We start from the raw sequence: 15,743 nt of genomic DNA on the forward strand, positions 1-15,743 counted from the left end.
AAAAAAAAAAACAATTAGGGAGATCAATTTATCGACGTTTAATTGTAATTTTACTTACGGCTAGTAAAGGAGGAATGATCGCCGATAGCTAAACGAGACCCTGATTTAGTAGATCGCTGAAAACGTTTAAATCGATTATTAAATTGTAATTCAATATTTTTTAAAGACATATGTACCAACTAACCAACCTTCTTAGATTGAAATCTGGTCTTTTCTGCAATGTATAAAGTTTTAATCGCGGGAGCTTTGGGTTTTATGGACACTAATACTTTTTGCGATGAATTCCGGAAAGTTGAGCCTTTTTGTAAAATTTCTAAGAAAATGTGAAAAATATGTTAAAGTTGAACCATATCTGGTAATTAATATGCTATTGTGTATTATATTACCTAAAAACAGTTGTTTCTTTGGAGTTCGGCTTGAACCTACGGAATCGTAATCAATTTCCTGTGTTAGCTTTTCTTCGGGAATAAACAACTTATTTTTAGATGGACACTGATTATTTTCCATTACATCCCATTTTCTTTCTTGCAAGCATAGTTAATAATGTAATATTACCTAATAATTTGATACTATGACAAAATATTTACAAAAATTTTGTTCGTAAAAATGAATTTAAAAACTATTCATATCATATTTGAAAGACATAAACTTTGACAGAGACAGCTTTCTTCTTTGAATCACAACTTTATAATTATTAAAGGAGAATTATTAATTGAATAAAACATTCTCATTTTTAAAATCGCTTAAAGTAATTTTCACAGCAAACATTTACTTGCAAGCAGTTAGTATTTTACAATTACGTTACGGAATTTGTGATGCTAAAATATTATTGAAGCATCGCTACAGTACTGCATACAAAACCATTTCGAAAATAGAAGATATGAAAAACAAGAAATACAGTTGTCAAAATTGCAAAGCGTGACGTTTCAGCCATTTGTACTTTTCAAAAAAATTGTTGATAAAAATATTGAGTGATTTGTAGATATTGACATATGGATGCTTGAGCTTCTTTAGAAGATGTCCGATCAAGAGAAAAAAAGTGGCAGTGGTGGTGGTTCCCCCGCTGTGATAGTAGAACAAACGCCTAATAATCGTATCAAGGCTCCATACCGACCTACAGACCTTCAAGATGATTCTGAACCCCATCATAAACATATAAGGGCACCGGCAGTTCAATGTAATATTAAAAGCACATATTGTCTTTTATCACATACCATTGGTGATGTTGTTTGACATTAATACTTTTGCTGTGAATCTCTCTGTCCTTAATCATACATAACTTTCTTTTTTAACAGCTGTTGCTGAAGAGTTGAAAATTCTAACTCAAGACAGTACCGCAAGTGAAATATCGGAGGATAAAGAGCAAAAAGATTATAAGCGTGGTAAGGATAGGAAATGTCCTGTATACTGTTAAAATCCATTGAAATTATTTTCTTACAATATTGTGCTCTTATTATAGCGATATCTTCAGAGATGAACAAGCAAAGTGTTGCCAAAAAACTATCTTCAAGTCCCAAAAAACGGAATTCTTCGCCCGAATCAATTATTTTAGCACCCATGGAAGTCGACACGAAGGTATAAATGAATAGTGCATTTGTTATGGATTTTTGTCACGCTTGTATCGTATAACGTAAATTATGATTCATAGATAATGAGAGTCTAATTGTTTTTGATTCTCGTTGATATGCGAGGAATTCCTTTAATCCAAAATATGTTTTATAATGATGATTTCAGAAGGGTTCAATCACACCACCCACACAACCTATCCCACAGGATGTTGAAGCCATTTCCGAAGAGGAGTTTACTGCTACTGAAAAAGAAGCCACTAAGAAAGAAGATACCGATAGCATTACGGAGGAAATTTCTGAGGGGCGGACTGTTGAACCCACAAAGAAATATTCAAATTGGGTGAGTTTTAAGCAATTGATCTAACTTCGTCAATTCTATCCAATTTTTATATATAATCTGAGTGTTGAAAACAACTTCAACGATTTTCATTTTATTTAGTATGCAGGGAAATTAAAAACTAGGTTCAGTTAAAAAAATTCAAACAAAACTCGGGTCATCCAGGTAATATTATAATAAAAAATTAAAAATTATAATATTAAATAATAAGCTATATTGAAAATTTAAATCCCTGCGTGGCAGCCCGTAGTTGTAGGTTCTTCACATCGAGATGATTTGTATGAGTTTTAAAATGAATTGGAAAGTTGAAAGTTGGAAGCTGGTAGTTCTAATGTAACTTTTGTATTTAAACATTAAATTATAATGGATTGGTATATAAAACAAATATGGGAATTTCTAAAATTAATGTATGTTAATTGGGCCTCATTCAACAGTTGAATTTATTTGTACATGTTCTACTCGTTGTGTGGAACAAGAAAGCATTCTTCCAATAAAAAAGAAGTTAGTGTGTAAAACTTAAGAATAACGTTTTAATTATTTTCATAGTCAGATGATGAGGAGGAGGCAGGCGGGCTGCCGCGCAGTGAATCGCGGGCGTCACGCGTCTCTCGCGTCGTGCGTCAGTTTTTCTGTTGCGGTGTACCCTACGAAGCTCCCTCCGAAGAAAATATATCATCCGGCCGAGCTTACGGTCAAGGGATATAGAACTCCACCCAATGACACTACGTCTGCGATGCTCTCGCGTACTCTAATGTCACATTAGCTGGCCATTTCCGATTGCTAATATCTTTGCAACAGTGCAAACTGCAGACTTGTTAAGCTTAAGTGGCGTATTTTCCATATACTATTTATATGTCGTGGAACTGTTGAAATAAACAAGCAGGGTTGGTACTACAAGGACAGCGAACGGGGATGGCCAGCTAAAAATGTTGAAAAATATTAACTTGTGAGTATACTTAGCTGGTGTGTACATAAAATTACTAATAAAAGTGTTATTTTATTTGTTCTTATACCTTTTTCTTATAATGAAGTAAATACATCGAGCCAGCGGTATTACAATCTAATATTAAATATCATTTTTCTTTATACGTTATGTAACAATAGGGTTTTTCGATTTATATAAAGAACTTTAAAATACATGTTCCAGAAACACTAGTTATAACAATAGTTTGTTTTAGTTTAATAACAATGTTTATAGAAAGTCTGAAGAAAGCCATATATTATAAGCAAGACACGCTATGTAACCTATGTATTGTTACTCGATAGCCGATTTAATGTGCTTCAAGTTGATACCAGCTAACGTCTTACTCCGTATTTTCTATGTCGCTACGAATGTTTTCATGTTAGCCCCTCAGCTGTTGTCGTGTCAATAATTATTTTTCGTTTATATTTTATGCGTTGCGTATCTACTTGTTAAGTAATGATTTTAAATATCATCATAAGCCCAGCCAAGTGTGGGTTGGCAGATGTCACATGTCATCAAACGTTTTGATACTTTGACATGCCGGTTTCCTCACGATGTTTTCCTTCGCTGCTTCGATCAGTGGTAAACTGGATTATGTGCAGATAAATACAGATTATTTCTGCGCGATCGACCGGTATCAACCGCCGACCTCGGAATTTTCGCTGTAAGTCCAAGGTTTTCCGCTAGGTTTTGAAAGTGATTTACTTAACATATCATGTGAAATTTTGGAATTTAAGCTTTACCAACCCGTATCTTTTTCACTTGCGCCGCCATTATAGAGAAATGGCGTCGTAAAGCAGTTCTTAAACGATTCCTCGTTTCCGAATCATACGAAAGAAATAACACAAAGGAAAATAACTACGGACAAAATAAATTAGAGAAAATTTTTGACAATCTACATTTTCACAATTTTTTATTTAACATGTTTTTTCGTGGAGTAACTTCCTCCATCCCACCTTTTTAGTAGAGTCCTCTCTACAATTCTTTCATAACAACGCAACTCGACTTCCCAATTATACATGGCGCTTCGCTCGCTTCGCTCACCGCAATCTACTCTATCGTTAACTAAAGTTACTCACAAATGCGCACTATGTAACACTTTGCGGCCCTCGAATGCCGTAAATATGTTGTCGCTGGATAAATGAGAAATTTTGAAAGAATGGAACGTATATCAATTTTTAGTCTCTTAACATTCAAATTCTTTATTATATAACAAATGATGGAATACAGAATTCAAATAAATACCTACCTACCTATCTTTTTTTTTGATTCGGAATGTTTGCAGAACATGAAGAAAAAAGAAATAACATGGAAAGATGAGGCTTGCCAGGGCAATGAAGATTCACCTCTGGTATGTTGAAAATATAATTTCTTATTTTATAAATAGTAAAGGTTTTTCCATTGTATCGAATAGGCACCAAAACTACTGAACTTACATGTTAATATAAATTACGTAGTAAGAAACTTATTGCTTGCAGGAAATAGGTGCAAAAAGCCAAGCTTGGATTTTGGAAAGAAGGCCATCGGTGGGACCATGCTTCAGGCCCGGTTTGCCCTTTGAAGGACCTACGGGAATAACTATACATGTGCCAAGGGTAAAAATCTTATTAATGATCAGATATTTATTCATTTTCTTTATAACAATACATGAAACATTGTTCCAGAAATCCGTAACAACAGAGCGTGCTTCGGGAATCAATATTAATGTTTCAAGAGTAAGTGTTATATGCTTTTGCCTTTTTAATGTCTTTTAACGTATACGTTATCTGCAAAATTCAAATATTTTGAATGTTCTAGAAAAGTTTAAGCAGCAAATCTAAAACCCAATTTAAACGGGATATGAATGACGACCGATGCGAAAATGGAATGGTAAAGTACTAATTATAAATTTCTTTCAAGTTCTATAAGGTTTAAATAAGTGATTATTTAAAAAATACTGCAATTTTTAACGATTCCGTCGTCTTTGAAAAAAGCGCGAAAAAGTGCGTGGAAGCCGTTGCGATGCTTTTTACGAAATTTGGCTCACGTGCTTAGAAGCTGTTATAGACTAATATATATAAAAACAGTGGAATTCTGACAATATTACATACATGCACATAGAATTGATAAAAAGGGAGTTTAAGTCGGTTAAAAATTAAAACGTTTCGTTTTTTATATCAATCGTATCGATTATCTCGATCTTTAAATAATTTAAGTAAACTTAACTGTTTCTTGAGGCAGTGGAATTTAAATGTTATTTTCATTTTTGCAGAATGATCGCGAAAATATTATTTGGACACTGAAAGAAAAAATCAATAGTGTGCACGGTAAACTTAAAAACGTATTTAATTTTTGAATTTTGTGGATTTATGTTGTACACATGATATATCATATTGAATGCAAATTATTATTGTTTAAATACAATAAAAAAAATATCTTTACAAAATTTATTTTTATTTACAAAAAGTATTATATTTTTTTTTATTAGATAATCAAAATAAATGCGAGAAGCTTAATTTTATACGTGCTTTACTAAGACGTCAAAGTATCTTTTGAGTTCAACAAAAATAACTCAGTAACATTATTTTGTGGTATGCAATCGGAAACTTTAAGAAAGCACGCGTAAGTTATATGAGATCATTAACAACTACAGTTATCGTGATAAAGTCGTGTGATGAACATTTTCAAAGCAAAATGAGCTAATGAGCTGGAACTTACAAACCCAAAACACAATATTACAAGTTCTCTTCAACCAGGTATATTGCTGAGGCATACTCTGGGTTGTTTCCCCTCTATACCGACGGTTCAGAAGCCCTCTGCCTCATTTGCTTTTCTATGAGCACACTTCTAGGAATAGTTCGCAGAGAACACGCTGGACTTTTTAGCGGCATCTGGTGGGTGAGGTTGGCGGCGCGCTTTGCATCAAACTCGGCTTCACGAGGGCGCCAACAGAGCTCCCTGCTGCCGCATTTGCATGTCATTTCGCGACATATCTGTTCAAATTTCATGAAAGAGGATGAAATTGGCTGACAAATTTTATGAATGCTTACAATTGATTTCATCCGACCAATGTCTGAAAAGAATTGAAGCGATTTCTAAGTATATAAACTCTTAAAATTAAATTTTTTTAGCATACATAATTCTTAAGAACAGTTTTTTGCTAAAACAACAAATGAAGCAGCAAATTTATGAGATAGGCTTTCAGAAAAGAACCTTACGAAAGCTCTTTTTAAACGCTTTTTGATTAAACCAGAAACAAAATAAAGTGATATCAATTCTGTTTATGAAACAATTCCACAAATATAACATACCGAAGCAAGATATTCATCGCGGCAAGCGTCAGGGCAGTCGCAGGTCCAGTTTACAGGCGGCACGCATGGCACGATAGGCGGCGTGTAGCACGTGCCCGGGTGCGCGATGCACGTGCCACAGCAACATTGCTGGCACATCGTGTACACCTATTCATGGAGAGATATTCAGTGTTTTGATTGGATGCCGAGATAATTGTTAATTGTCTGTTTGGCCAAAAAAAGGTTAAATGCTTGAAAAACAAAAAGGACAGGATGGTATTGACACCTTTGTTAAAGAAAGTAGTGATAGTTACACTTTTTATTTCATAAATAGTGATTTATAATTCGAGAACAGCTAAACCGATTTGGATGAAATTTGGTATAGATAGTTTGAGACCCAAGAATTTTTATATTTCCGCGAACGGTAATCCAGGGTATTCCAGGCATTATTTATACCCTAGAATATACTCTGTCTACTACTCGGGCAAAGCCATACATACAACTTTTCATTATATCTGTGTCATTACCCAGCTAAAGTATTGATAAAAATACGCTCTTTCTGTTTACAAAACGTGAATAATCTTACCAGCCAAATAGCGCGCGCTATTTCGTTGCGAACGTAAGGAAGACAATTGCACAAAAGACAATTTTCGAATTTAGACAGCTCAGGAACACCAAGATTCTTTTCTATACCCGATGGACCTAAAACTACCTGCAACATAAATAACTTTGTTTACTTATATCTACAATACATAATAAAAATAGTATCGAAGCTTAGCATTGTCTTTTCCACAGACTCACCTCACTAGCGAAGAATTGACAATTGGGTGCACACGTACCCAAACTGTCTACGTAGGCGCATTGTATTACTTTAGGATTTCCTTGAAGTCCCTTCACCACGTTAATTGTTGTTCTAGCGACGGCATATGCACCGGATAAGCACGCTGTGGCTGTACAACAACCTTTCGCCGCGCAAATAGCTTCAGTCCCACTCATTATACACGAAGTCGCACATTCGATCTGAAGAAGAGATTGACTTTGTGTTCCATGAATTGCGGCAAGTCGTACAACATACGTGAGAATTATTTGCTAACAAAACTGAATGTTAAAAGTAATCATATATTCCTTAGTATTTCTTGCCCTTTATTTTAGATTTACCTGCTCTTGACTCATTTTGCAAGGATGTACAGCAGCAGACAGTACAGGGACCATGGTCTGTGCAGTGGCTCCTCCAACAACGGGCACTCTTACAGACTCCGGTGGTACTCGGAGAAAGTCAGCTAATACAGTGTTGGCTCGAACACAGTTCAACTCCACGCATCCTAGTAACCGTCTCGGGTTGTACTTTGAACGGAGTCTTTGTATTTCTCCAACTAGGGGCACTAAGCTTTCTACTGGTTCAGTCGCTACTATTGTGAACGCCTAAAATTAAATATTTATATTTATATTTGCGACAAGTTATTAAATATATTTACTTAATCTACGTATGTTATAAATAGAACAATAGAAATACTTAATCAGTTTATCAAATTATTTATAAATTATTGTTTATTTTATGCAATACATATTAAATAATATATGTATGTACATACGTCAGGACAAGTATTGCAAATCTGTAGAGTGATTTCTGTCAATATTGGGGCATTATTTTCAAAAGTGTCCGCGTCCTGCCTTGCAACTATGACCACAACACGAGCGCCCTATTAACATAATTAAAAAACAATTAGCATATGAGATGGCTGCTTAATATGATTGAGTTTTAAAGTAATTATTTTTTATAATTATAACCATACATGTTTCTATGTTAATAAATTGGTTAGCATAACTTTATTGGTAGGAATTAAATTTTTTCTATGAAATTGCACATGTAACTTCCACACAACCTACCTACATGTGAGAAATTCTACGGAAAGATAAAATGTAACAAACACCTTTAAGGCATCACATAACATGTGAGCTCCAGAGAAAGAGGACACTTTACATTTGGTATCAACATGGCTGAGTTCCATGCCGTATCCGCAAGTCGCACAGACGTCGTGGAGCGCTATTTCATCCAGTAATGGACATTGTTTTAATAGTAAAGCCAGCGGTTCCCCTAGAAATAGTGAAATTTATTGTTAGGTAGTTTGCTTCCACAAAGAGAATTGTGATTATTGAATATTAAAGATGTTTTTTAATTTTCACAATAAATGCAATTTCTACAATCTGCTACTTTCATAGAATTTCAAATCGTTGTTCAAATATAGATATAAAGCATGTCATCGGTTTCTTTTTTTTATGATTTCCCCTTCAAACGTTACTTTATTATATTACAGGATTATTATTTTACCACTTAAAAGGAAACAAGTAACAAGCTAATTTCAACAACAACAACAAGATACACAAATATACCAGTACATCCAGCGGCACCACAAATAGTAACTTTCATTCCAGCAGGGGTGGAACTGTAACTTCTTTTAAGAATGTATTTTAATGCATTTGTTATTTGATGATTTTCAGACCTAAGAGACCGTTGAACCGTGAAAATACGGAGCGGTATACTTGCGATAGATTTTAAAAACATTTTTTTTGTTATTTTGTTTATTTTACAATTTTTATAAATAAAATTTTGTTTATTTATATGATTAAACACATTGAGATTGCCAAATGATTTGAGAGATCATATTTGCCTTTGAAGACAGTTTAAGTATCAAGAAGGTCATTTATGATAGGAGTTTATTCTCCTTTCCATTAACCTTTTTTTCTGCTATTCAGGATAGCCGTTTTTTTTACTTATAAATTGACTTAAAAACCTCATTGCACTGTATATAAGTATATTTCATAAAAAATCAAGATTATTTTAGTGCGCTTTTTCCTACATTTCAATAAATAATATATTGAAAATGCGATTAGTGGATCTCCACAAAATCTGTTTGATGACCATCATATACCTAAGTACTTAAACGGTTATGAAACAAGCGCTTGTAGCTATCCATTGTACGTATATCACGCAAAGTAGAGTAATAACAACACTTGAACAAGGTACATTATTTCATATTCATGCTTTAATTATAGGTCTTATAAAAATATATATGGATTGTTATGGAACATACGATTAGAAAGTAGTGAACAGCGGTTGTATAAACTTACATAGTTACCTACTATACAAGACTATATCAAGAAAAAAAATATATCAGGGAATTAAGAAATGTTTTCGTTTAGACAAAAAAGAATCTTTTCGAAAATTTTAAATGGAGATTTAAAAATTGAAGACATTAATAAACCAATAATTTTAATAGCTTCTCTTGTTGGCTTATTACCACACAGTGTAAAATTCACTAAATCCAAAAAAACTTTTACGGTCATACCTAAGTCCATATATTTAAATTCCTTATGTGGTTTAACTGTTATGCTTCTTCTGATTTCCTTTGGATTCTTTCACGTGCGTTATGTCCTTTTTTCTACGGAAAAACCCCAATTCAACGATGAAGTAACAACAGAGTTGAATTACATTCTAGAGTTTACGAATTTTGAATTGCTCTGTTGCATATCTTATGTTTGCGCTTTTTTAAATCGTGCTAGATACGTTCGCATTTTAAACATGATAGTTTCAACATGGAAAAGTATACCATCTTCTAAGAAATCACGATCTATTTTAGAAGATTTGTATCTAAAGCGAAATTTAACGCTTTTAGGCATATGTCTAACTATAATTGCCCAGTTATGTATAAATTTATCAAGACAGGAAGGAACATGGAAGAAGCTATTAGTAATGTTCACATTTAACCTACCGCAAATAATACAATTTATTTTACACGCTCTCTATACCATGCTGGTTATTACATTAACTGCGATTCTAAGAAATATGAACGCTCATTGTCAATTCACGGATAATGAAGAACGTTCAAAAGATTCATCATTTTTTGAAGTAAACCCAAAAGCAAGAATGATGACGTTAAGGCAAATGGAATTGGTATATATAAGGGTGTTTGATATGAAAATTGATGTAAATAAAACATTCCAAGGTCCAATGTTGGCTTCAGTAATGCAGACTTTTCATGCATTGGTTAGCGAGGGGCACATATTATATCATGGATTAGTTGTGGATAGAGATTTAACGCTACATGAGTTATTTAATTGCTTCTCTTGGATTTCTTATCAACTGATTAAATTGTTTTCTCTAGCGTACTCTGGTAGTTCTTTGAAGCATGAGGTATGTATACATTCCAATCTAAAGAACTAATTAATGACTTAATTGTCTGAGGATTATTGTATGAATAATCCTCTGTCTTGAGGATTAGGTACTCAAAGGAGAAAATTTGAGGCAGCCGTGGATCAAGAGGATTGATAGTTTAAAACAAACATTGCAATATGGTATTTCTCCTTCAAATCGAAAACGTATGCTTGATACTTTTTAAAGTAAAAGTTACACACAACGATTTGAATCATTACTTATCAGAAAAACTTTGGTTTTTCTCCACTAGAATGTCTATTTTTTTATAAGAGAGCAATTTAAAATGAGGAAAAGGTGAGAGTAGTTTAGTTTCTACAGGGTTTCTTTCTATTTAAAATAATTATTTACCAAAAAACGGAAAAAGAACAATTGAGCAGTGGTGGATCAGTGATTAGGGCCTAGGACATACATTGAAAAGTCGGAGGTACGAGGGTAGGCATGCCAGCAATTAATTTATCTGTATATTATCCACATCACCACTGCTCGAAGCGGTGATGGAAATTATCGTGAAGAAACCAGCATGTGGATTATAGCTTGAACTCAATAATATAATTGCTTGGACCATCATAGGAAGTCTATGTGCATGTTAACGTGGTACGTAATATAAGGGCCAACGCAGATAAAATAGCAAACTTATACATCGAAATATTAGTTAAATTCGTAATGTAATCGTACCATTGGTATGTATTTAGTTAATAATGTATGTTGTTGATAATATTACTTATGTATAATATGCGATCTTATTACAAGCATTATTACTTCATAAAAAAAAATGTTAAAAGGTTAATAATTCTATATTTCTCTTGCAGGCGATTAAAACCGGACAATTTTTACACACCGTTTCCACTGAAAACAAAGATTTACGATGGATTATGGAGGTACAAGCTACAAAAATATTTTTACATATCTTTATGTTGTTTATTCAGCACTGCAGACTTATAAATATTATTTTAATAGTTTACACTAGCCCATCCATGTACTAGTGGATGTGCTAGGTTTTTTTTTCTCCAATGTCGTGGGAAAACAAAACGTGAGACCTAGGAGAATTTGAAAATTATTTACTTTCTTATAAAAGTATATTGATTCGATTTGTTTCTAAATAACATAAAACATAATAATAATAAATAATTATAATCAATGAATGTCTAATCTACAACGTATAAATTAATTTTAGGTTCAACATTTTTCAACACTTATGAAATATCAGCCTGTAGAAATCAACTTATACGGTTTCTTTCCTTTAGATGCCACCCTATTGTTTAATGTAAGTTACACATCTTCTTTTTCATATCATATATTTATTTTATTTTTTAATCCTTTGACGTGATAGTAGTAATATAATTTTTAATTATAAACGAAGGATAGATACTGAAAAATGCAGATTGTGTGATTTCTTTCAGATTTTTGCTTCTGCAACGATGTATTTAATTATTTTAGTACAATTTGATAGTCGTCATTAGAAGGACGTCGTCAGCCACGTCATGAAACTATGAAGTATTATACCACATATTTCGACACGTCCCTAATTAAGAGTGGCAACAGATATACTCATGGTTTTATGTTACAACTGACTCAACCATATTATCAACCCTTTTTATTTTTTAAATGGAGCATTCTTCCACACATAACTAAGGCTCTATCAGAGGTTTCGGAGAGAAGGTTTCTAGGTTATATCGGACTCTCACTATCTAACACAAGAAGGACAGTGAACGAGAGGGATATCGGATAAGCTCCTCTCGGTTTTCCGTGGCGCCGATTTCAGTGGTCACGGCTATTTTATGGAATTCATTTGCAACACCGCACACAGCAGAAACTTTCGTACCAGACGAACTTAGTCACGAAAGTATTTTTTGTCTCTTGGACCATTAGCAACTAATTATTATTCATTGCCACACAGATAAACAGAATGAGAATAATGATTACTTTAAATTAAATTACATCTTATGTTTTACTAATTTATAATCAGGAATAAATTTAACTACCGCTACAAAGGCTATAAGAACGCATCTATCTTTAATTAAAAAAGACAGATTATATAAACATAGATTACAATAGGCGTTCATAATCTGTGTTGTTGGCCAATGAACATGAAAAGTGGAAACAGCTGTCAAATGTGACAAATTGACAAATGACATTCAAGTCCTACGAGGTCAATAAATTTTACAGCTGCCGGTTGCTTTTGTTTCATCAAATCGCTAATTGTTTTTCTAATTGTTAAAAATACACGGGCTTACCAAAGATTTCAATAAATCGTCATCAAACTTCCCATAGTTTTATTTTTGCAGTCGTTACTTCTTGTCTGCAGTTGTGGAGAGAATACACAGAATGGTAAGTTTGGCAGCCATTTACGTTAACAAATCCTTTTGTAGCGCAGTGGGAGTGAATAAAAATGTTAATAACTCTAAACAACGAAAAGTTATTTAGGGTGTAAAGGCGAAAAATAGTTCTAAATATTGATTATTATTTGTGTACCGGCGAAAAGGCGAAGCCATTTTGCTGTTGTAATGGCCGGCCGCCATGTCATATCAAAAATCACATGTTGAGTTTCTGTGATCGTTTTTGCATTAAGTCATTCATTGTTTATTTACTACGGTAGATGTTTATATTATGTTCTGATTCGTATGAAACGGCATATCTATTGTGAAAGACCAATATTGAACCAATATTCAATAACAGTACCGATTAATTCTTATAGGCTAGTATCAATAACACATTAAAAATAAACAATTTTTTCAAATTGAGTATGTTTATACTCAATAAAAAATGGATTTATGTATCAAAAATCATTGTTTTTTTTTTAATTAGTCACAAAATGTATGTAAGTAGAAAAAGTATTAGTATGTGCATTAATACTGTTTTTCAGAACCATAATTGATTAAAGACAGTAAAAGAAATTTATATTAATAATTCAGTCTGTTTGGTCATTTGTTGACTAACATAAATTAAGAACATATATGGGGTTAAAGTGAACTACAAATACAATTTAAAATCCTCTTCTACTAATGGCAAATGCTGTTCTGCCTTACTCTTATCATTAAGAAGTATGAATAATAGACGTTGGCCAATCCAATATGCACACAAAATTTCATGAGAATTGGTCTAGCCCTTTCGGAGGAGTATAGTAACTAATATTGTGAAACAAGAATTTTATATATATAGAGATAAATGCGAAAGTTTGTGAGGATGGATGTATGTTGGTTACTCTTTCACAAAAAAACTACTGAACCAATTGCAATGAAATTTGGTACATAGATAGCTGGACTAGTGGAAAAACAGGCAACTTTTTATCCCAATATTCCTATGGGATGCGGGCGCAGCTGGTAGTTATATATATGTAATAGCTGTGCTTTAAAGTTAATTATAATATTCATTTCTAGTAAATATCCAGCCTAATCTTATTCTAACCAGCAAAATGCTATTTAACTGATATCAAAATGTCCAAATGATAACAGCAGTTCACAATATATAAAATTATTTCTTATTGGATTGCAAATATACTCGAAAAAGAAATAAAAGTTCATAAAATGTATATAATATATATGACATTTTATAATATTAAGAACTATCCTCTTAAATGTATCTTTTAGGCTTTCGGCTTTTATAAGTGTGGGTTATACTTTATATACCTTTCTATTCTAGTCTTAAAATTTACATATGCTGTATTTTTTTATCTCATTTCTATTGAAAACTAAGTTGTTGACTTTAATTGCATTAAAATATGAAGTAAATATAACTGTGTTTAATTAGCCCTATTGGATAATCTCATTATAATAAAGAAAACAATAGTTATTGCTTTCTTAGGAATATAAAATTATTATGGTATCATCTTACTGTTTCTTCATTCTAGTGTTTTTCCTTACAATAACTTGGACTTGTAGACTCTACTCTTACACGAAAAAGGTAACAAATATGCAACATGCACTTACTAATATCCATAAATGTGTATAAAACTTTGATATATTTATTGACTTTTTAATTGCCAAAATGACAAGTTTCTATTCTCTTTTTTATAATGCATTATTATTTTTTTATATAATTATATGAATAACAACAATTACTAGCCAATGAAACCCCTTTTATATTTTGTTTTGATTTTAGTTATGAAATTGTCAACTGTCTATTTATTAGGGTTCATGAAATATAGCCTTGTGATAGACAAGCAGAAAACAGAACCTCGGTGAGAATTCAGTAGTTGGGCTTTTGGTTCAAAACCTTAAAAATGTGTAGTCTTCAGAATGTACTATAAAACTTTATTTAATATTAATTTAATTATATAATCATTATTAGCCAAGGTTCGAGATCGAGAGCCCTGTCAAGGGGGGACGCCATTGAGTGTATCACTACCAGGGTGAACCTTCACTTCAACCACGCGTCCATGCTAAGATGTAGGCATAGATTCAGGCTTACATAGAGATTCACCACAAAAAAAACAAATAAAATAAATAAATATTACTGACATTGTAATAATATGTTGCATTGTATGTTAGATGGACGGTGTAGTACACCCGCACCCGGGGGTGGTGCACGGCGGCATGCCGGGCGTAGTGCACGGCATGCCCGTGCACGGAGCGGGCCCCGATGGCGAGCACGCTCCGCACGGTCCGAGGCGCCGCTACCAGAACAGACCTAAACCGCCGAATAATACAGAGCGATTACCGTTAGATGAAGCTGCTAAGAGAGTGAGTAATCATTTACTATCTAAAATTTAGATTCTATGTAAAATTACAATTTGATAGCCAAATAAAAATGTAATTTTTAAACAAATTTCATTTGATTCTATATAAATTCTCAATTGAAATTGCTACTCAAAATATTAAATTAAAATCAAATTAATGTTCATTCAGGAAATGGAATCCCTTCCAATGAAGACACCAGTATCTGTGCTGCAAGAATTGCTAGCTCGACGTGGAACAGTCCCTAAGTATGAACTTGTCCAAATCGAGGGCATGATTCACGAGCCTACGTTCAGATACCGCGTCACTGTCGCTGATTTAGTTGGTAATATTAACATTTCTATGAATAACATTCAGATATCTTTCTATGCTATATATGTTATAATTAAATGGAGTTATATGAAAATAGCAGTTTCTTTTTCTGTTAAATTCTATTTCTAGTAGTTACTAACGATTTTAGTAATTAATAGAAACATCTCTCTGGTAATTGAAAGCCTTCAATGAATGAGTATTTTACAAAAAATCTAAGGCATTTTGTTTTTTTTTTTGTTCAGCCATGGGTACCGGTAGATCTAAGAAAGAAGCTAAACACTCCGCCGCTAAGGCACTGCTGGACAAGCTCACTGGAGCTGCACCAGCTGACCAGCCCACTAATGGAAATGTACCAGAGGCGTAAGGGTTTTCTGTTGCATAATATTTATGTTGTGAAGTATAATATA

At 33.1% G+C, this 15,743-nt stretch overlaps 4 protein-coding genes across 7 annotated transcripts in view; 2 read left to right on the top strand and 2 right to left on the bottom strand.

Moving 5' to 3' along the window:
- Positions 1–507, bottom strand: part of LOC119830934 — a 3,387-nt gene extending 2,880 nt beyond the window's left edge. Inside the window, exons 1-3 of the mRNA XM_038354124.1 lie at positions 387–507; positions 189–313; positions 59–116 (exon numbers count right to left, since the gene is read on the bottom strand). Coding sequence (XP_038210052.1) covers positions 59–116; positions 189–313; positions 387–507 — 304 coding nt within the window. The remainder of the gene's footprint in view (positions 1–58; positions 117–188; positions 314–386) is intronic.
- Positions 508–5,584: 5,077 nt separating this feature from the next.
- On the bottom strand, positions 5,585–8,701 carry LOC119830935 (malate dehydrogenase, mitochondrial-like). Its single transcript, XM_038354126.1, has 8 exons — positions 8,530–8,701; positions 8,070–8,233; positions 7,731–7,838; positions 7,297–7,560; positions 6,940–7,158; positions 6,725–6,850; positions 6,160–6,306; positions 5,585–5,841 (listed from the first exon to the last, which is right to left on the bottom strand). Exons 1-8 carry the CDS (start codon positions 8,699–8,701, stop codon positions 5,641–5,643), a joined length of 1,401 nt encoding a protein of 466 aa, XP_038210054.1. The 3' UTR covers positions 5,585–5,640.
- Positions 8,702–9,379: 678 nt separating this feature from the next.
- LOC119830794 lies at positions 9,380–11,852 on the top strand (the record flags this gene model as incomplete). The annotated part of the gene is made up of 3 exons (XM_038353939.1): positions 9,380–10,330; positions 11,526–11,615; positions 11,752–11,852. Coding segments are annotated over 3 exons (1,101 nt in total), but the record flags the coding sequence as incomplete, so codon positions are not given.
- A 620-nt stretch (positions 11,853–12,472) lies between these two features.
- LOC119830867 (interferon-inducible double-stranded RNA-dependent protein kinase activator A homolog) overlaps positions 12,473–15,743 on the top strand; it is a 9,454-nt gene continuing 6,183 nt past the window's right edge. For all 4 annotated transcript variants that reach the window (XM_038354039.1, XM_038354041.1, XM_038354040.1 and 1 more), the window contains exons 1-4: positions 12,473–12,679; positions 14,839–15,030; positions 15,196–15,349; positions 15,579–15,696. In XM_038354039.1, coding sequence (XP_038209967.1) covers positions 12,677–12,679; positions 14,839–15,030; positions 15,196–15,349; positions 15,579–15,696 — 467 coding nt within the window. In that variant the 5' untranslated portion in view covers positions 12,473–12,676. The remainder of the gene's footprint in view (positions 12,680–14,838; positions 15,031–15,195; positions 15,350–15,578; positions 15,697–15,743) is intronic.

This window comes from Zerene cesonia, chromosome 12 (genome assembly GCF_012273895.1).
Source record: "Zerene cesonia ecotype Mississippi chromosome 12, Zerene_cesonia_1.1, whole genome shotgun sequence".
Taxonomy (NCBI): Eukaryota; Metazoa; Arthropoda; class Insecta; order Lepidoptera; family Pieridae; genus Zerene; species Zerene cesonia.

Bases quoted from the DNA above. Each gene is read 5' to 3' on its own strand.
- LOC119830935 (XM_038354126.1), bottom strand. From the start codon at position 8,701: ATGTTTTTAAAATCTATCGCAAGTATACCGCTCCGTATTTTCACGGTT. The intron at 7,159-7,296 runs GTAAATCTAAAA...TCTCTTCTTCAG, and splicing joins GCAAAATGAGTCAAGAGCAG to ATCGAATGTGCGACTTCGTG. The intron at 6,307-6,724 runs GTAAGATTATTC...CTCCATGAATAG, and splicing joins TAGCGCGCGCTATTTGGCTG to GTGTACACGATGTGCCAGCA.